The sequence below is a fragment of the Salvelinus fontinalis genome, chromosome 4 (assembly GCF_029448725.1).
Source record: "Salvelinus fontinalis isolate EN_2023a chromosome 4, ASM2944872v1, whole genome shotgun sequence".
Lineage (NCBI taxonomy): Eukaryota > Metazoa > Chordata > Actinopteri > Salmoniformes > Salmonidae > Salvelinus > Salvelinus fontinalis.
In genome coordinates this window covers 12,067,806-12,081,588 of record NC_074668.1, presented here as the reverse complement: position 1 = coordinate 12,081,588, position 13,783 = coordinate 12,067,806, and the positions used below count along the sequence as shown (strand labels likewise).

General features: G+C 43.6%; 2 protein-coding genes across 2 annotated transcripts; both read right to left on the bottom strand.

Moving 5' to 3' along the window:
* Positions 1–1,456: 1,456 nt before the first annotated feature.
* On the bottom strand, positions 1,457–2,512 carry LOC129852753 (axoneme-associated protein mst101(2)-like). Its single transcript, XM_055918415.1, has 2 exons — positions 1,966–2,512; positions 1,457–1,878 (listed from the first exon to the last, which is right to left on the bottom strand). Exons 1-2 carry the CDS (start codon positions 2,510–2,512, stop codon positions 1,457–1,459), a joined length of 969 nt encoding a protein of 322 aa, XP_055774390.1.
* Positions 2,513–3,175: 663 nt separating this feature from the next.
* On the bottom strand, positions 3,176–13,630 carry LOC129853097 (arrestin domain-containing protein 3-like). Its single transcript, XM_055918804.1, has 7 exons — positions 13,129–13,630; positions 10,825–10,906; positions 10,499–10,646; positions 9,462–9,564; positions 9,043–9,299; positions 7,400–7,702; positions 3,176–7,264 (listed from the first exon to the last, which is right to left on the bottom strand). The coding sequence occupies exons 1-7, from the start codon at positions 13,406–13,408 to the stop codon at positions 7,196–7,198; spliced, it is 1,242 nt and encodes a 413-aa protein (XP_055774779.1). The 5' UTR covers positions 13,409–13,630; the 3' UTR covers positions 3,176–7,195.
* Between the last annotated feature and the right edge of the window lie 153 nt (positions 13,631–13,783).

Genomic DNA, 13,783 nt, shown 5'->3' with positions numbered 1-13,783 from the left:
TTTTGAGCCTGTAATTGAACCCACAAATGCTGATGGTCCAGATACTCAACTAGTCCAAAGAAGGCCAGTTTTATTGCTTCTTTAATCAGAACAACAGTTTTAAGCTCTGCTAACATAATTGCAAAAGGGTTTTCTAATGATCAATTAGCCTTTTAAAATGATAAACTTGGATTAGCTAACACAACGTGCCATTGGAACACAGGAGTGAGGGTTGCTGATAATGGGCCGCTGTACACCTATGTAGATATTCCATAAAAAATCAGCTGTTTCCAGCTACAATAGTCATTAACAACATTAGCAATGTCTACACTGTATTTCTGATCAATTTGATGTTATTTTAATGGACAAAAAATGTGCTTTTCTTTCAAAAACAAGGACATTTCTAAGTGACCCCAAACTTTTGAACGGTAGTGTATGTGAGAATGGATTGTCGATCCTCACTAGCATGAAAACTAAATACAGACACGGACTGTGTGTGGAAAATGATTTAAGACTGAGACTCTCTCCAATACAACCCAACATTGCAGAGTTATGATCACCCTTTCAAGCACACCCTTGTCATTAACCTGTGGTGAGTTATTGGTGGTTAAATAAAGAGCACAATAATTGGTTATTATTGTATTATTATTTGTGACCTGGTCCTATAAGACCTTTTTGTCACTTCCCACGAGCCGGGTTGTGACAAAAACTCACACTCATTCTTATGTTTAATAATTGTATTGTATAGTGTGTGTGTGGCAGGCTTATAATGATGACAAAATACAACATTTGAGAGTGCACTGACACTGGTGCTAGAGGGGGTACGTAGCTGGAGGTTGAATGTTTGAAGGGGTACGGGACTATAAAAAGGTTGGGAACCACTGGACTAGAGAAAGGCAGAGATTCAATCTTCGGTTCAGAAAGCCTCTTCCCGATACCTAAAGATCCGAAGCGTCTGCACATGTGCGGGATTCTCTACTTTAAGCACAGTATCTGCTCTGCTCATTCAGCTGCCCAGAGAACAAGGTACACTGGCGAATTTCACTGATGGAGATTGGTGCTCTTAGATCAAAGCTGAATCAATTTCTGCAAGATCAAATGATAGTATTCTACATAACAGAACCAAATATAATAGCATAGTATAACGTTTCTGTGAGGTAAAAGAACACCTAATTTATAATGAGATTTTAAGATGATTGTGCAAATAGTCACATTTTTCTCAAATTTTTCTCTCATTCGCATGAAACTGTTTGCAAAGCCACTAGGCTAAACATGTTGCCTGGCTAACGATCCACATCGCTCCAGCCAACTGACGTTTCTTCTCTCCAGCCAACTGACGTTTCTCCTCTCCAGCCAACTGATGTTTCTTCTCTCCAGCCAACTGACGTTTCTCCTCTCCAGCCAACTGACGTTTCTTCTCTCCAGCCAACTGACGTTTCTTCTCTCCAGCCAACTGACGTTTCTCCTCTCCAGCCAACTAACGTTTCTCCTCTCCAGCCAGCTGACGTTTCTTCTCTCCAGCCAGCTGACGTTTCTCCTCTCCAGCCAACTGACGTTTCTTCTCTCCAGCCAACTGACGTTTCTCCTCTCCAGCCAGCTGACGTTTCTCCTCTCCAGCCAACTGACGTTTCTTCTCTCCAGCCAACTGACGTTTCTCCTCTCCAGCCAGCTGACGTTTCTTCTCTCCAGCCAACTGACGTTTCTCCTCTCCAGCCAACTGACATTTCTTCTCTCCAGCCAACTGACGTTTCTTCTCTCCAGCCAACTGACGTTTCTTCTCTCCAGCCAACTGACGTTTCTCCTCTCCAGCCAACTGACGTTTCTTCTCTCCAGCCAGCTGAAGTTTCACCTCTCCAGCCAACTGACATTTCTTCTCTCCAGCCAACTGACGTTTCTCCTCTCCAGCCAACTGACGTTTCTCCTCTCCAGACAGCTGACGTTTCTCCTCTCCAGACAGCTGACGTTTCTCCTCTCCAGACAGCTGACGTTTCTCCTCTCCAGCCAACTGACGTTTCTTCTCTCCAGCCAGCTGACATTTCTTCTCTCCAGCCAACTGACGTTTCTTCTCTCCAGCCAACTGACGTTTCTCCTCTCCAGCCAACTGACGTTTCTTCTCTCCAGCCAACTGACGTTTCTCCTCTCCAGCCAGCTGACGTTTCTTCTCTCCAGCCAACTGACGTTTCTTCTCTCCAGCCAGCTGACATTTCTTCTCTCCAGCCAACTGACGTTTCTTCTCTCCAGCCAGCTGACGTTTCTTCTCTCCAGCCAACTGACGTTTCTTCTCTCCAGCCAACTGACGTTTCTTCTCTCCAGCCAGCTGACGTTTCTTCTCTCCAGCCAACTGACGTTTCTTCTCTCCAGCCAACTGACGTTTCTTCTCTCCAGCCAACTGACGTTTCTTCTCTCCAGCCAACTGACGTTTCTTCTCTCCAGCCAGGTGACGTTTCTTCTCTCCAGCCAAGTGACGTTTCTTCTCCACGATGAGGTTGGATTTGCCTCCCTCCCTGATGATTTCTAGAATGCTCACATGCATGTGAGCATTCTAATGTAATGCTGTGGCAAATATGTTTTCCAATGAAAACCATTGCAAGGAAAATAAACAAAATAATGTTTGTTGAAGTCATGAAGTTGTGTAAACAGAGAGAAGTATGGCAGATATGTATTCCTGGTGGTTTGGGTTGGGAGATCTTACAGCACACTCACTTTGCAGTAACTTACAAAACCTTTACCAAGACAAAAATAAAACCAAGTATATTTGGATATAACCATAATTTAATTATTGGTAATCCTTATTAGCATTGAATTGTTTATAGCTACTTGTGTGACATTTAGTTTCTAGAAAACCACTACCAATATGTGTATCTTGTGTCTGGCCCACTCTATTGGAATATTGAATACATTGGAGTGAAGTGTAAATTCTAGGAATTACAGGCAGGGGCGCTGTTGCACATTATGGAAGCTTTGGCTGTGTGTGTAGTGACTATATGGTAGTGAGAGCTTGTTTTCTTTCAAAATGTGGGACTGCTGCACCTCCCCTGACGTTCGGCCCTTGATCGTCATAAGGCTATGGGTAATTGAGCCTAACTAAATTGATGTCAGACTACCTGATGTAAGTTATCGTGTTTTTTTTATCTTAATAAAAATAACATATCTACTGAAGTTGGATTAGTGGTCTCATCAAGAAGAAAGAAATTAATGATTTTTTACAAAAGTTTATTAAACTCAAAAGAATAACTAGACAAAATGGTTACAAAATCATTCAGGATATTCATACAATATCTATAGACGATCATGCCCAACAAACTATAAAGACAAAGGAGAAACTAGATTTACAAATAGAGAATAAAACACATTCAAATGAGTAATATTGCACTTTGTTTCTAAAACATTTTAGATCCACTCTCCCATTTTTAGCATTTTGATTCCTCACTTCAATAAGTCAGGGATTTAGCTTTTAACACTGGACTACACTGACTACACCAAACAACGGACTATAGAATCGACCAACCTGAAACAGATTTAAGCTTATTCATTTTTCTTTTAACTTGATAGAGATTCCCTAAGATAAAAAAAAATGTAAATAATAAATGAGAGGGATTTTATCTTAGAATATCGATCTATTCCACTTGCTAGCTAATTCATTCTCAGTGGGGTACGGAAGGTTGCTGATCCACAGCTGTTCCATGAAGCGGAGAGGTGAGTAGAACTTAACTAAATGGGGTTGTCTGACTGGAAAGCAAACCATCAATACCCTAGTACATTATCTAGCCATCAGTAAAGACATTCAGACAAATGCACAATCAAAAAGGCTCGTCTAGGGATCGTCATTTTTTTTCTTTTACACTTTCTTTTAAGGACAATTTTTTTCTTCCCTTTTTGTCCCTTTGACAAACTTAAAGTGACTAATACATACAGACACAGAGAAGAGAGAAAAAGAGTAAGGTTGTAAATTGTTTAGACACTCGATAATGGAGCATCATAATTAGGTCAGTTCTGTGTCAAGGCCACTAAGATAAGATCACTTTAATTCCTAGTTTGTTGTCTATTACTGTAAGCAGTATCCTTATATTTGCTAGCTGGATCTTAACAGAGCACAAAAACATAACATACAAACTTGTGTCAACTAATTCAAAACTGTAAACTTTTTTAAAAAGTCTCTAATCTTAGAAGAGTAAATAATGCATTAATGTCCATCACAACACTGCCTGACTACATTTCTCATCAGAAAGTATTATGTGGTTACCAGACTTTTTACAGACCTCCCACCATCAATGCTAGTTCGTTTTTTTTTTATGATCAAAAAGTGCCTCTTTAAGACGATGCCAGAACTCCACTCTAGCTGGTCTAGGTGTTGAATGAGTTTGAAAACCAATGTATTACTCATGTCAACCTACCACTATTTGTTCTGGCCAGTTTGAGTGGAGCTTTAGCAACATCCAATATAGTGGAGGCTGGTGGGAGGAGCTATAGGAGGGGCTTATTATAATGGCTGGAATGGAATAAAAGGAACGGGGTCAAACATGTGGTTTCCATATGTGTGATACCCTTCCATTAATTCCATTCCAGCCATTACAATGAGCCCCTCCTCCTATAGCTCCTCCCACCAGCCTCCATTATTCCCCAGCAGTTTGCCAGACTGGGTTTGCATCTGCCCCATTTTTAGAAGCAGATCATACCATGTACTCTTACTTTTTTTACATATATAATTCTAGCATTTCAGTCTTCACTGGTCTGGAAAATGAAGTAGTTGGTGAATGAAGTCGGCAAGTGTAGCATGGACAAAAAGGGAATGTTGTTGGCCTTCGGAAGCTACCTTGCTGCTCCGTGTATTTCTCTTCTCTCTTGTTTTGGTAATATACTATTTTAAAATATGAGAAATCATTCTTTTACTATTTCAAACAGTGCAATTAAAACATCTTGTTTTTTGTTTTTTTTGCCAAGTGAGAAGACCACCCATTACAGTGTTTCTTTGTGAGTAGAGGGACGGGGACACTGAGGATGGGCATTCTAATATGTCCCACACGCACGCATACACACACTCACAAGTCTCTGCATCTAATGCTCTACTTGAGTGGCAAGTGCTGGCCTGACGCTCTTCTACTCCAGAACACAGTGCAACATAAACACAAAGCAACATATGATTGGATCGAAGGCATTCTAAGTTTGGAACTAAATCAGAAGACATAATCTAGTAAAGTAAAAAGGAAGCCAACTGAGGAGACATTAAAAAATAGCTTTTGAATGGAGAGTGTGCTGCTGCTTTCAAGTCCTGTCTACACGTCATTAAGGAAATGAGACCAAGAAAAATAACATCTTAAAACAGATTAAACAAGGTCAGTGCATTGTTTCTGTCCTTTTCAGTCTTGCGTTCCCCCAAGTATCTATGTTCTCTGCGTTGTTCGAAGTTGTGCAGATAAGGAGTCTAGGCATTAAGCCTGCAGTCTCTTTCGTCCAGCATGTTACTAGGCTGAAAAAAAAATTGAGATTCTTTTTTCTTCTTCAAAATGGAACTACACAACTTAAGCCAAGAATAACATGTGCAAAAATCCCTCATGAGACAGGAGGGTAGTCTCTCTGCTGCTCAGCTCTTCAGACAGGAGGAGGGTAGTCTCTCTGCTGCTGAGCTCTTCAGACAGGAGGAGGGTAGTCTCTCTGCTGCTCAGCTCTTCAGACAGGAGGAAGGTAGTCTCTCTGCTGCTGAGCTCTTCAGACAGGAGGAGGGTAGTCTCTCTGCTGCTCAGCTCTTCAGACAGGAGGAGGGTAGTCTCTCTGCTGCTGAGCTCTTCAGACAGGAGGAGGGTAGTCTCTCTGCTGCTCAGCTCTTCAGACAGGAGGAGGGTAGTCTCTCTGCTGCTCAGCTCTTCAGACAGGAGGAGGGTAGTCTCTCTGCTGCTCAGCTCTTCAGACAGGAGGAGGGTAGTCTCTCTGCTGCTCAGCTCTTCAGACAGGAGGAGGGTAGTCTCTCTGCTGCTGAGCTCTTCAGACAGGAGGAGGGTAGTCTCTCTGCTGCTCAGCTCTTCAGACAGGAGGAAGGTAGTCTCTCTGCTGCTGAGCTCTTCAGACAGGAGGAGGGTAGTCTCTCTGCTGCTCAGCTCTTCAGACAGGAGGAGGGTAGTCTCTCTGCTGCTCAGCTCTTCAGACAGGAGGAGGGTAGTCTCTCTGCTGCTCAGCTCTTCAGACAGGAGGAGGGTAGTCTCTCTGCTGCTCAGCTCTTCAGACAGGAGGAGGGTAGTCTCTCTGCTGCTCAGCTCTTCAGACAGGAGGAGGATAGTCTCTCTGCTGCTCAGCTCTTCAGACAGGAGGAGGGTAGTCTCTCTGCTGCTGAGCTCTTCAGACAGGAGGAGGGTAGTCTCTCTGCTGCTCAGCTCTTCAGACAGGAGGAGAGTAGTCTCTCTGCTGCTCAGCTCTTCAGACAGGAGGAGGGTAGTCTCTCTGCTGCTGAGCTCTTCAGACAGGAGGAGGGTAGTCTCTCTGCTGCTGAGCTCTTCAGACAGGAAGAAGGTAGTCTCTCTGCTGCTGAGCTCTTCAGACAGGAAGAAGGTAGTCTCTCTGCTGCTGAGCTCTTCAGACAGGAAGAAGGTAGTCCCTCTGCTGCTGAGCTCTTCAGACAGTGGTGCTTATATTGTTTTCTCTTCTTCCTGTTTCTTCTTCTGCTCAGATCTCGTCATGACAGTTCTGCTCTGTGTGAGAGCCATGTCTGTATGCTTTGGTTACAGAAGAAAGCAGGATATTAAGCGCTATAGGCAGACAGGGACCTGGCACGGCATCATCACTCCACCAAGGCTGTCTCCACTACAGGGGTTTCTTTTTCACAGGTCAGGTGTGTGTTTGTCTAGCCGTGCCCCGGCCAGGCAGGCTGCCAGGAAGTGTTCCCGTATTCAAATCAATCAAAATCAAGTTTATTTTATATAGCCCTTCGTACATCAGCTAATATCTCGAAGTGCTGTACAGAAACCCAGCCTAAAACCCCAAACAGCAAGCAATGCAGGTGTAGAAGCATTGACTTCCTGTGCCTCTCTGTGTATTGACTTCCTGTGCCTCTCTCTGTGGGAGGGGCTTCGTTCAACCGTGGTATCGTCCATGTTTGTTTCTTTGTTTTGTTTTCTCTCAACATCGACGGTGGCGTACGAACGCTGTCGCTGGGGGGGGGGGGGAAACAAAAACAGAGCTGACTAGAAACGCCCGAAACATCTCCGGGCGGGGCTCTGAGCTTCCTTCAGCGTGATGGACAGGTGTCAGACCTCCTCTCCTCTGTCCGGCTGGCTTGATCAGGATTGGGATCAACCTGGCGGAAGTGAAGGAAACACTGCTTTAATGACTGGAACAGCACCTCTCGGCTACCAGACTTGAATATGTTCACTAAGTGCAGTGTGTAAAATAGTTAGTCTTAGTAGTGGGTGTACGTTTTGTTGATGCGTACCTCAGAGTAGAGAGGAGGGGGCTGGAAGCGGAACTCCTGGATGTAGGCAAAGAGTGATCCCTCCAACTCATCCCTGGCTGAGGTCACCTCCAGGCTCCGTCTCTGCTCCTCTGTCATGATCTCGGCATAGCTTGGTGGGGCTTCAGGACGCTCTGGCAGGGCCATGCCTAGCCAGCTCATGGTCATGCTGCACTGGCTGCTGACACTGGAGGTGCGGCTGCCGACGGGGTGCAGCGGGATGGTGCCGATGATCAGTGGCAGGTTCAGAGACAGGTTCATGGCTCCGGGGATGTCCACGTACACCTGGAAAGGGTGAGCAGCACACAACAGAGGGTAAGTACTGTAGCTCCACCTTCACTGAACAACACACCTGTGTGATCTACAGTGTTACACTCCTTCTGTATGGGAGGTAATCTCATGTAGGTGTTCCACTGATGCAAGGGAAAGCCTGAAGCAGTCTGTTGACAGGGTATAGAGGTCATTAGCACTTCTAAGACAACTGTTGCCACAGATATTCTAGACTCATCCTCTTATGGAGAGAACACCTGGTACAATGACAATGTCTTTGCCAAAGCTACCTAGGTCACAGTGGGAAACTTAAGAGAGCTTTCTAGGAACTCAAGAAACCTTTGGAAATGTGCCTAGTACCAATGTGATATGTGGCCCATAATAGTGTCTTGACATTTTACATCACTCCATATTTATATGTCCAGATTTACCTCAACGTGACGGAATCTGTTGACAATTGTCACCACCACATTGGAGATGAGTAATTGGATAGAGAAAGAGAAGGTGATAGGGAGAAAGAGATGGTGAGAGGAAGAGAGAGAAGGTGAGAGGGTGAGGGAGAAAGAGAAGGTAAGAGGGAGAGAGAGAATGTGAGTGAGAGAGAGAAGGTGAGAGGGTGAGGGAGAAAGAGAAGGTGAGAGGGAGAGAGAGAGAGAAAGAGGTGAGAGGGAGAAAGAGAAGGTGAGAGGAAGAGAGAGAAGGTGAGGGAGAGAGAGAAGGTGAGTGAGAGAGAGAAGGTGAGAGGGTGAGGGAGAAAGAGAAGGTGAGAGGGAGAGGGAGAAAGAGAAGGTGAGAGGGAGAGAGAGAGAGAAAGAGAAGGTGAGAGGGAGAAGGAGAAGGTGAGAGGGAGAAGGAGAAGGTGAGAGGAAAAGAGAGAAGGTGAGGGAGAGAGAGAAGGTCAGGGAGAGAGAGAAGGTGAGAGGGTGAGGGAGAAAGAGAAGGTGAGAGGGAGAGAGAGAAAGAGGTGAGGGAGAAAGAGAAGATGAGAGGAAGAGAGAGAAGGTGAGGGAGAGAGAGAAGGTGAGAGGGTGAGGGAGAAAGAGAAGGTGAGAGGGAGAGGGAGAAAGAGAAGGTGAGAGGGAGAGAGAGGGAAAGAAAATGTGAGAAGGAGAGAGAAAGAGAAGGTGAGAGGGAGAAAGAGAAGGTGAGAGGGAGAAAGAGAAGGTGAGAGGGAGAAAGAGAAGGTGAGAGGGAGAAAGAGAAGGTGAGAGGGAGAAAGAGAAGGTGAGAGGGAGAAAGAGAAGGTGAGAGGGAGAAAGAGAAGGTGAGAGGGAGAAAGAGAAGGTCAGAGGGAGAAGGAGGTCAGAAGGAGAAAGAGGAAGAGAGGGTCTGCCCAGATCAGTAGCTGTACTCACCATGAGAGAATACTCCACTCGGATGATGCTGCAGTTCAAGATGGAGGGAGAGACAGGGGGGATCTTCAGCATTTTGCCACTCCACGTCTCCGTCTTGCCTGAGGACAGCGACTCCCCTCGGAGGTTGGCCACCAGCTGTTTGACCTCCTTCAGTTTACCTTTGGCTTTGAAGGTCTGTGTTTGGTAAATGGCTGCCTTTGGCACGACCATGCGAGAGGAACAATTCTCGATCTCGGCAAAGATCTGAATCGACTCTCCTGCAAAGACAAGAAAGAAGAAGTTTAGTTAAATCGGTCCGAAGATCTTTCGATTGAGATGTCATGATCAAACATAATATAGCAGTCATCTGTAGTTATTTACCTACAAGAGTGCCAAATTACTAATCAATTAGAGTGACAGAGTCAAGGTGTTCTCCTCACCTGGGGTATATCCCTTCCTTTCGATTTTGGCACTTAAGGAGATTGGACCTGAGGTGCAGAACCAGCAGCATAAAGTCTTGTCTTTCGTACCTGCCTGGGGTGACTGTGAAACAGACAGAGAGAACAGCGGAATGTAAGAGCTTGAGAATCTGGCTTCCTTATTCCTCTTCTCAATCATCCCCGGTGGGGGGGGGGGGGGGGGGGGGGCTGACAGAAAGACGCACCTCTCTCAGTTAACACAATGACCCACGGCACCTGAGGCCCGTCGCTCAAAAACATGGCGAAAACCAGTTTTTATTTCCATAAACCCGGAAGACATAGAGAGGTCATCACCATACTAAGTGGCTGTCACAGAACATTACAGATCAATTCACCCTCAACTGTCATTTAACATCAATACATGACCAACAACACTGCTTTGTTTGAACCATGTTTTGAATGTGTTGATTTCTCTACTTTACCAACTGATCAGAACATAATCTCTGTTAGGTTTAATTGTTTTAATTGAACCTTTATTGAACTAGGCAAGTCAGTTTAAGAACAAATTCTTATTTACAATGACGGCCTACCGCGGCCAAACCCAGAATCGAACCAGGGACTGTAGTGACGCCTCTTGCACTAAGATGCAGTGCCTTAGACCGCTGCACCACTCGGGAGCGTATGGCCCAACTGAGGGGTTTTTCACAAGCCATGTCCACTGGTGTCATCTGTGCTATGGGTTTGGGGTCCTCTAGTAAAATAAAATGTGTGACTAGCACATTCTGCCACAACAATAACAGAGGCGCTGGCAGCCATGACACCAAATCAGATTACAACCAATGAAAAGCAAGGTGCCTGAGTGATGGCATTTGCTAATTCTTTCTATATCTAGGCAACATCTGTAACTAAGCACTTGTCATTCTTCCACCTTTAAGTCTCTCTCTTGGCTACCAATGGAAATAGATCTCTGCTGCCCACTGAACCATTGAACAAGACCCTAAAAGTTCACAACGCATAAACTTACAGACACTGTACAGGAGACAGATCCGTGAGCTCACCAGGAGTAAAGGGGTGTTTATGTCGATGTGTTCAAACACTGTGAATTCTTTCTTGGTTTTCATGGGCAGAAACCATGTCCTGTGTAGCTCGGCCTTCACCCAGTAACGCACGCTGCCGTGCTTCCCTTCCAACGAGGTAGCCAGAGGTCTGTGAGAGATAAGAGAGGGGACAGAGAGAGACAAGGGGTTACAAAAACAGGTCATTTTTGGAAAACATAAAGCCAGCCTCTAGCGCAAATCTTCAACTAAGGAAAGACAATAGGATATTAAAATAGAAACATTTTTCCTTAAGTCCGTTTTTTGATAAGTGAAGTAGATATACTCACGTCTGTGGAAGCTCAAGGCTGAATGCATACTCGTGTCGTCCTGAATGGATGGTGGTGAGTCCTTCTTCTGAGTTGTCCTCGTCTGAAACAACAGAAGGACAATATTCCAACACATGTATACCATACCTGGGAAATATGCAGTATGACATCACCTACGTATCACAACACAGATATAACATAGATAACACACAATAACACAACAGAGAGCACAATATAACTATTATTATCATTATTGGACACCAGGAAGGCACTGAAAGGTCTGTAATATGAGAATGATGAGAGAAAAAAATTAAAATGTGAAATGATGATCTTTCTAGAAACATATTTACTTATCTAGCAAAAACCTTAAAGTCCTGATCAATAACACTGACACATTGTGTAAGTCAGTATTGATAGAGAGAACATATATAATATATATTGTTTAATAGAAGCCCCAATTATGAACTGTAAAATATATCATCTAATTCTTATTACTCTGAAAGTATGGATTATTCCGTATGTAGTGTAATATGGAGAGACGAGTTTGGTGTTGTGTAATTAATTACGCATTATATGATCCATACGAAAATATATCTTGTTGTGTGCTATTTGAAAGCAACCCGCTATAGAGCGGGATCTCGGTTTCCTCTAGCTCAGCAATCCTCCCAGCCTTAGCAGCAGCGGAGTCGTGGTAAACAACTGCCGAGCTGTCACTCAAAAGCAGACTGGAGCAGGAGGAGACCGGCCTAAACCGGAGCGAGCAGCTTCCCCAACCCGGCTCTCTCATTATGCATTCACTGTGCGGCATTCAGTCAGTGGTTCACTATCAGGGACAACCCCCTCAAGATCTGAAGCGTGTAAATTACTGCAGCATGGACCAGGGATTGTAAGAGACAGGAAAGAGGAATGAAAAAGACGACAGACAATGAAGCAATTCAATTAATTAAACCTTTATTAAGCGCCACTGATATCCATAAACTACATACATTATTTTAATAAAGCCACAGAGGAAGGCATTGACCATTTCAAGAAACCGAATCAAACTATTCAACAATTGATATAAAACATTAACAACATATGCATATATTATTCCCCATACAGAGACAGATCAAATACATTATTTTCATCATCAAGAAACAAATTACAGTCTGTAAACTCATTATTAAATCAGCTGAAAGATCTACTACGTACATTAGCAACAGACTAACGAACCTTTTCTACTGCTTAGGACCACCGAGTTTCAGTGGTGTAAATTGAAAGTGAACAAAAACAGGGCTACATTATCATCCGCAAATAGGCTAAAGTGTTGTGCGTTCAGATAGGCTTGGTAATTGTACAACTTCTACTTCATAGCCAAGTGCAGGACTTATGCACCATTCATTTTATATCTGAATGTTGCTTATAATAGGCTAGATATTAGCACTAAACACTAGACATGCCGACACACGAAGGCATAAAATAAATGGAACGAATGCTATTTTTCTTTTTATGTGACTTTGTAACCTTGTGCTGGCAGGTCGGATAAGTTGCAGGTTTCTCTGTCACTTTCCGCAAAAGCATTAGGTCATTGGAAGACACATGAGCACTTCAGCCAATCAACGGAGAGAAAGCACAGTCCCTTAAACCCCCACACATCCAGTTTCTGAACAGGATTGAACCGCTTTGAACAATGGGTGGAAACTTAAGAAAAGCTTCAATGTTAAACATGACAAGATCGCTCGATAAAAACGATTTTTTTTAGTAAAACTACAAATATGTAAACGGAGACTGCTATGTACCTCAATGTACTGTGTTGATTACACATTGTAATTTATATCATTGTTATAATAGGCTAAAATGAAGGAAGGATAGAGACCACTGTCATTCAGTCTGCAGCTCAGACATTGCTAACTTAATAGACTTTATTAATAATGTAGGCCTTTTCAAGCACCGGCTAATTCTAAAGTATCATGATAAAATAAATTCCCATATTTTAAATGATTTAATTGAAGAATATCCTACCGTAGTTTTAAATGTCTCGAGGAGAATTTGACCTGCAAGACATGCATGTGCCGATATGCATGTGTTATAGCCAGTAAAAAAAAAAAAAAAAAAAAAAGGTGTGGTGATTGTGATGCTGGTTCATAGATCGTACCCAATCTGTATCTGTTATGCATTCAATTGTGTTCATTATTAGCCAGTCTGTAACGTATGGCGTTAGGTTGACAGCACAACAGCATCCTCTGTGAGGAACCTCAAGACCCACAATGACTAGCCTACACAGAGCATCTCAGGGAAGAAGGTGATTTCTTTAGCTACAAATATGGTTGTATTAGGCTATCTTACCTCTTTCATGTCCAATTAGGATGTCTCTATGGTTTAGATATTCCACTTCTTCTGTGTAATTTTGCGTATAGGCAGTGTTAGATCCAGCATTTCGGGATTCAGTCCAACGAACTTTTGCAAATCCCTTTGCTTGAATTTTAAGAGATTTCACACGGATTTCTCCGGTGACTTCGATGATAACCCTACCTGAGACGGAGTCCCCGCTTGCGAAAACGGGGACATTGCTGTCATTGAGACAGTCGTAGGTTACGGTGAAGCTCTTTACCTTTCCTAGCACCATGGTGGAAAAATATCTACCTACAAATAAAAATCTATGAAAAATAATCTCATAAGAAAAAATGTAGTATTCTAACACTGATCAATATATTTGCCCTGCAAAAGCAGTGGGCATGATCAGTGCTTTCTTTGACAACAGTACATTGAGATGTGAAGGCTAATAACAGCAGTGGGTGCTGCTATCGTCCGCCCTTCCGCGCGTTGGTCTCTAGTCAAAGACAAGGAACTTTCGTCGCTCAGCTCACTTTAAGCGAGGATTTTGTGAAAAACAACCTATAGAGCATGCGCAAAACTTTATCTGCCCTCACCTTCCGCCTAATGAAACAAGGAAGAGAGCTGAGGCAGTGAGCCAAATAACAAGTTTGGTTAAACAGCTGAT

Bases quoted from the DNA above. Each gene is read 5' to 3' on its own strand.
- LOC129852753 (XM_055918415.1), bottom strand. From the start codon at position 2,512: ATGCATGTGAGCATTCTAGAAATCATCAGGGAGGGAGGCAAATCCAAC. The intron at 1,879-1,965 runs GTCAGCTGTCTG...AGTTGGCTGGAG, and splicing joins GTTGGCTGGAGAGGAGAAAC to AGGAGAAACGTCAGTTGGCT.
- LOC129853097 (XM_055918804.1), bottom strand. From the start codon at position 13,408: ATGGTGCTAGGAAAGGTAAAGAGCTTCACCGTAACCTACGACTGTCTC. The intron at 9,565-10,498 runs GTGAGCTCACGG...TCTGTTTCACAG, and splicing joins TAAACACCCCTTTACTCCTG to TCACCCCAGGCAGGTACGAA. The intron at 7,703-9,042 runs GTGAGTACAGCT...CACCCTTTCCAG, and splicing joins GAGTGGAGTATTCTCTCATG to GTGTACGTGGACATCCCCGG.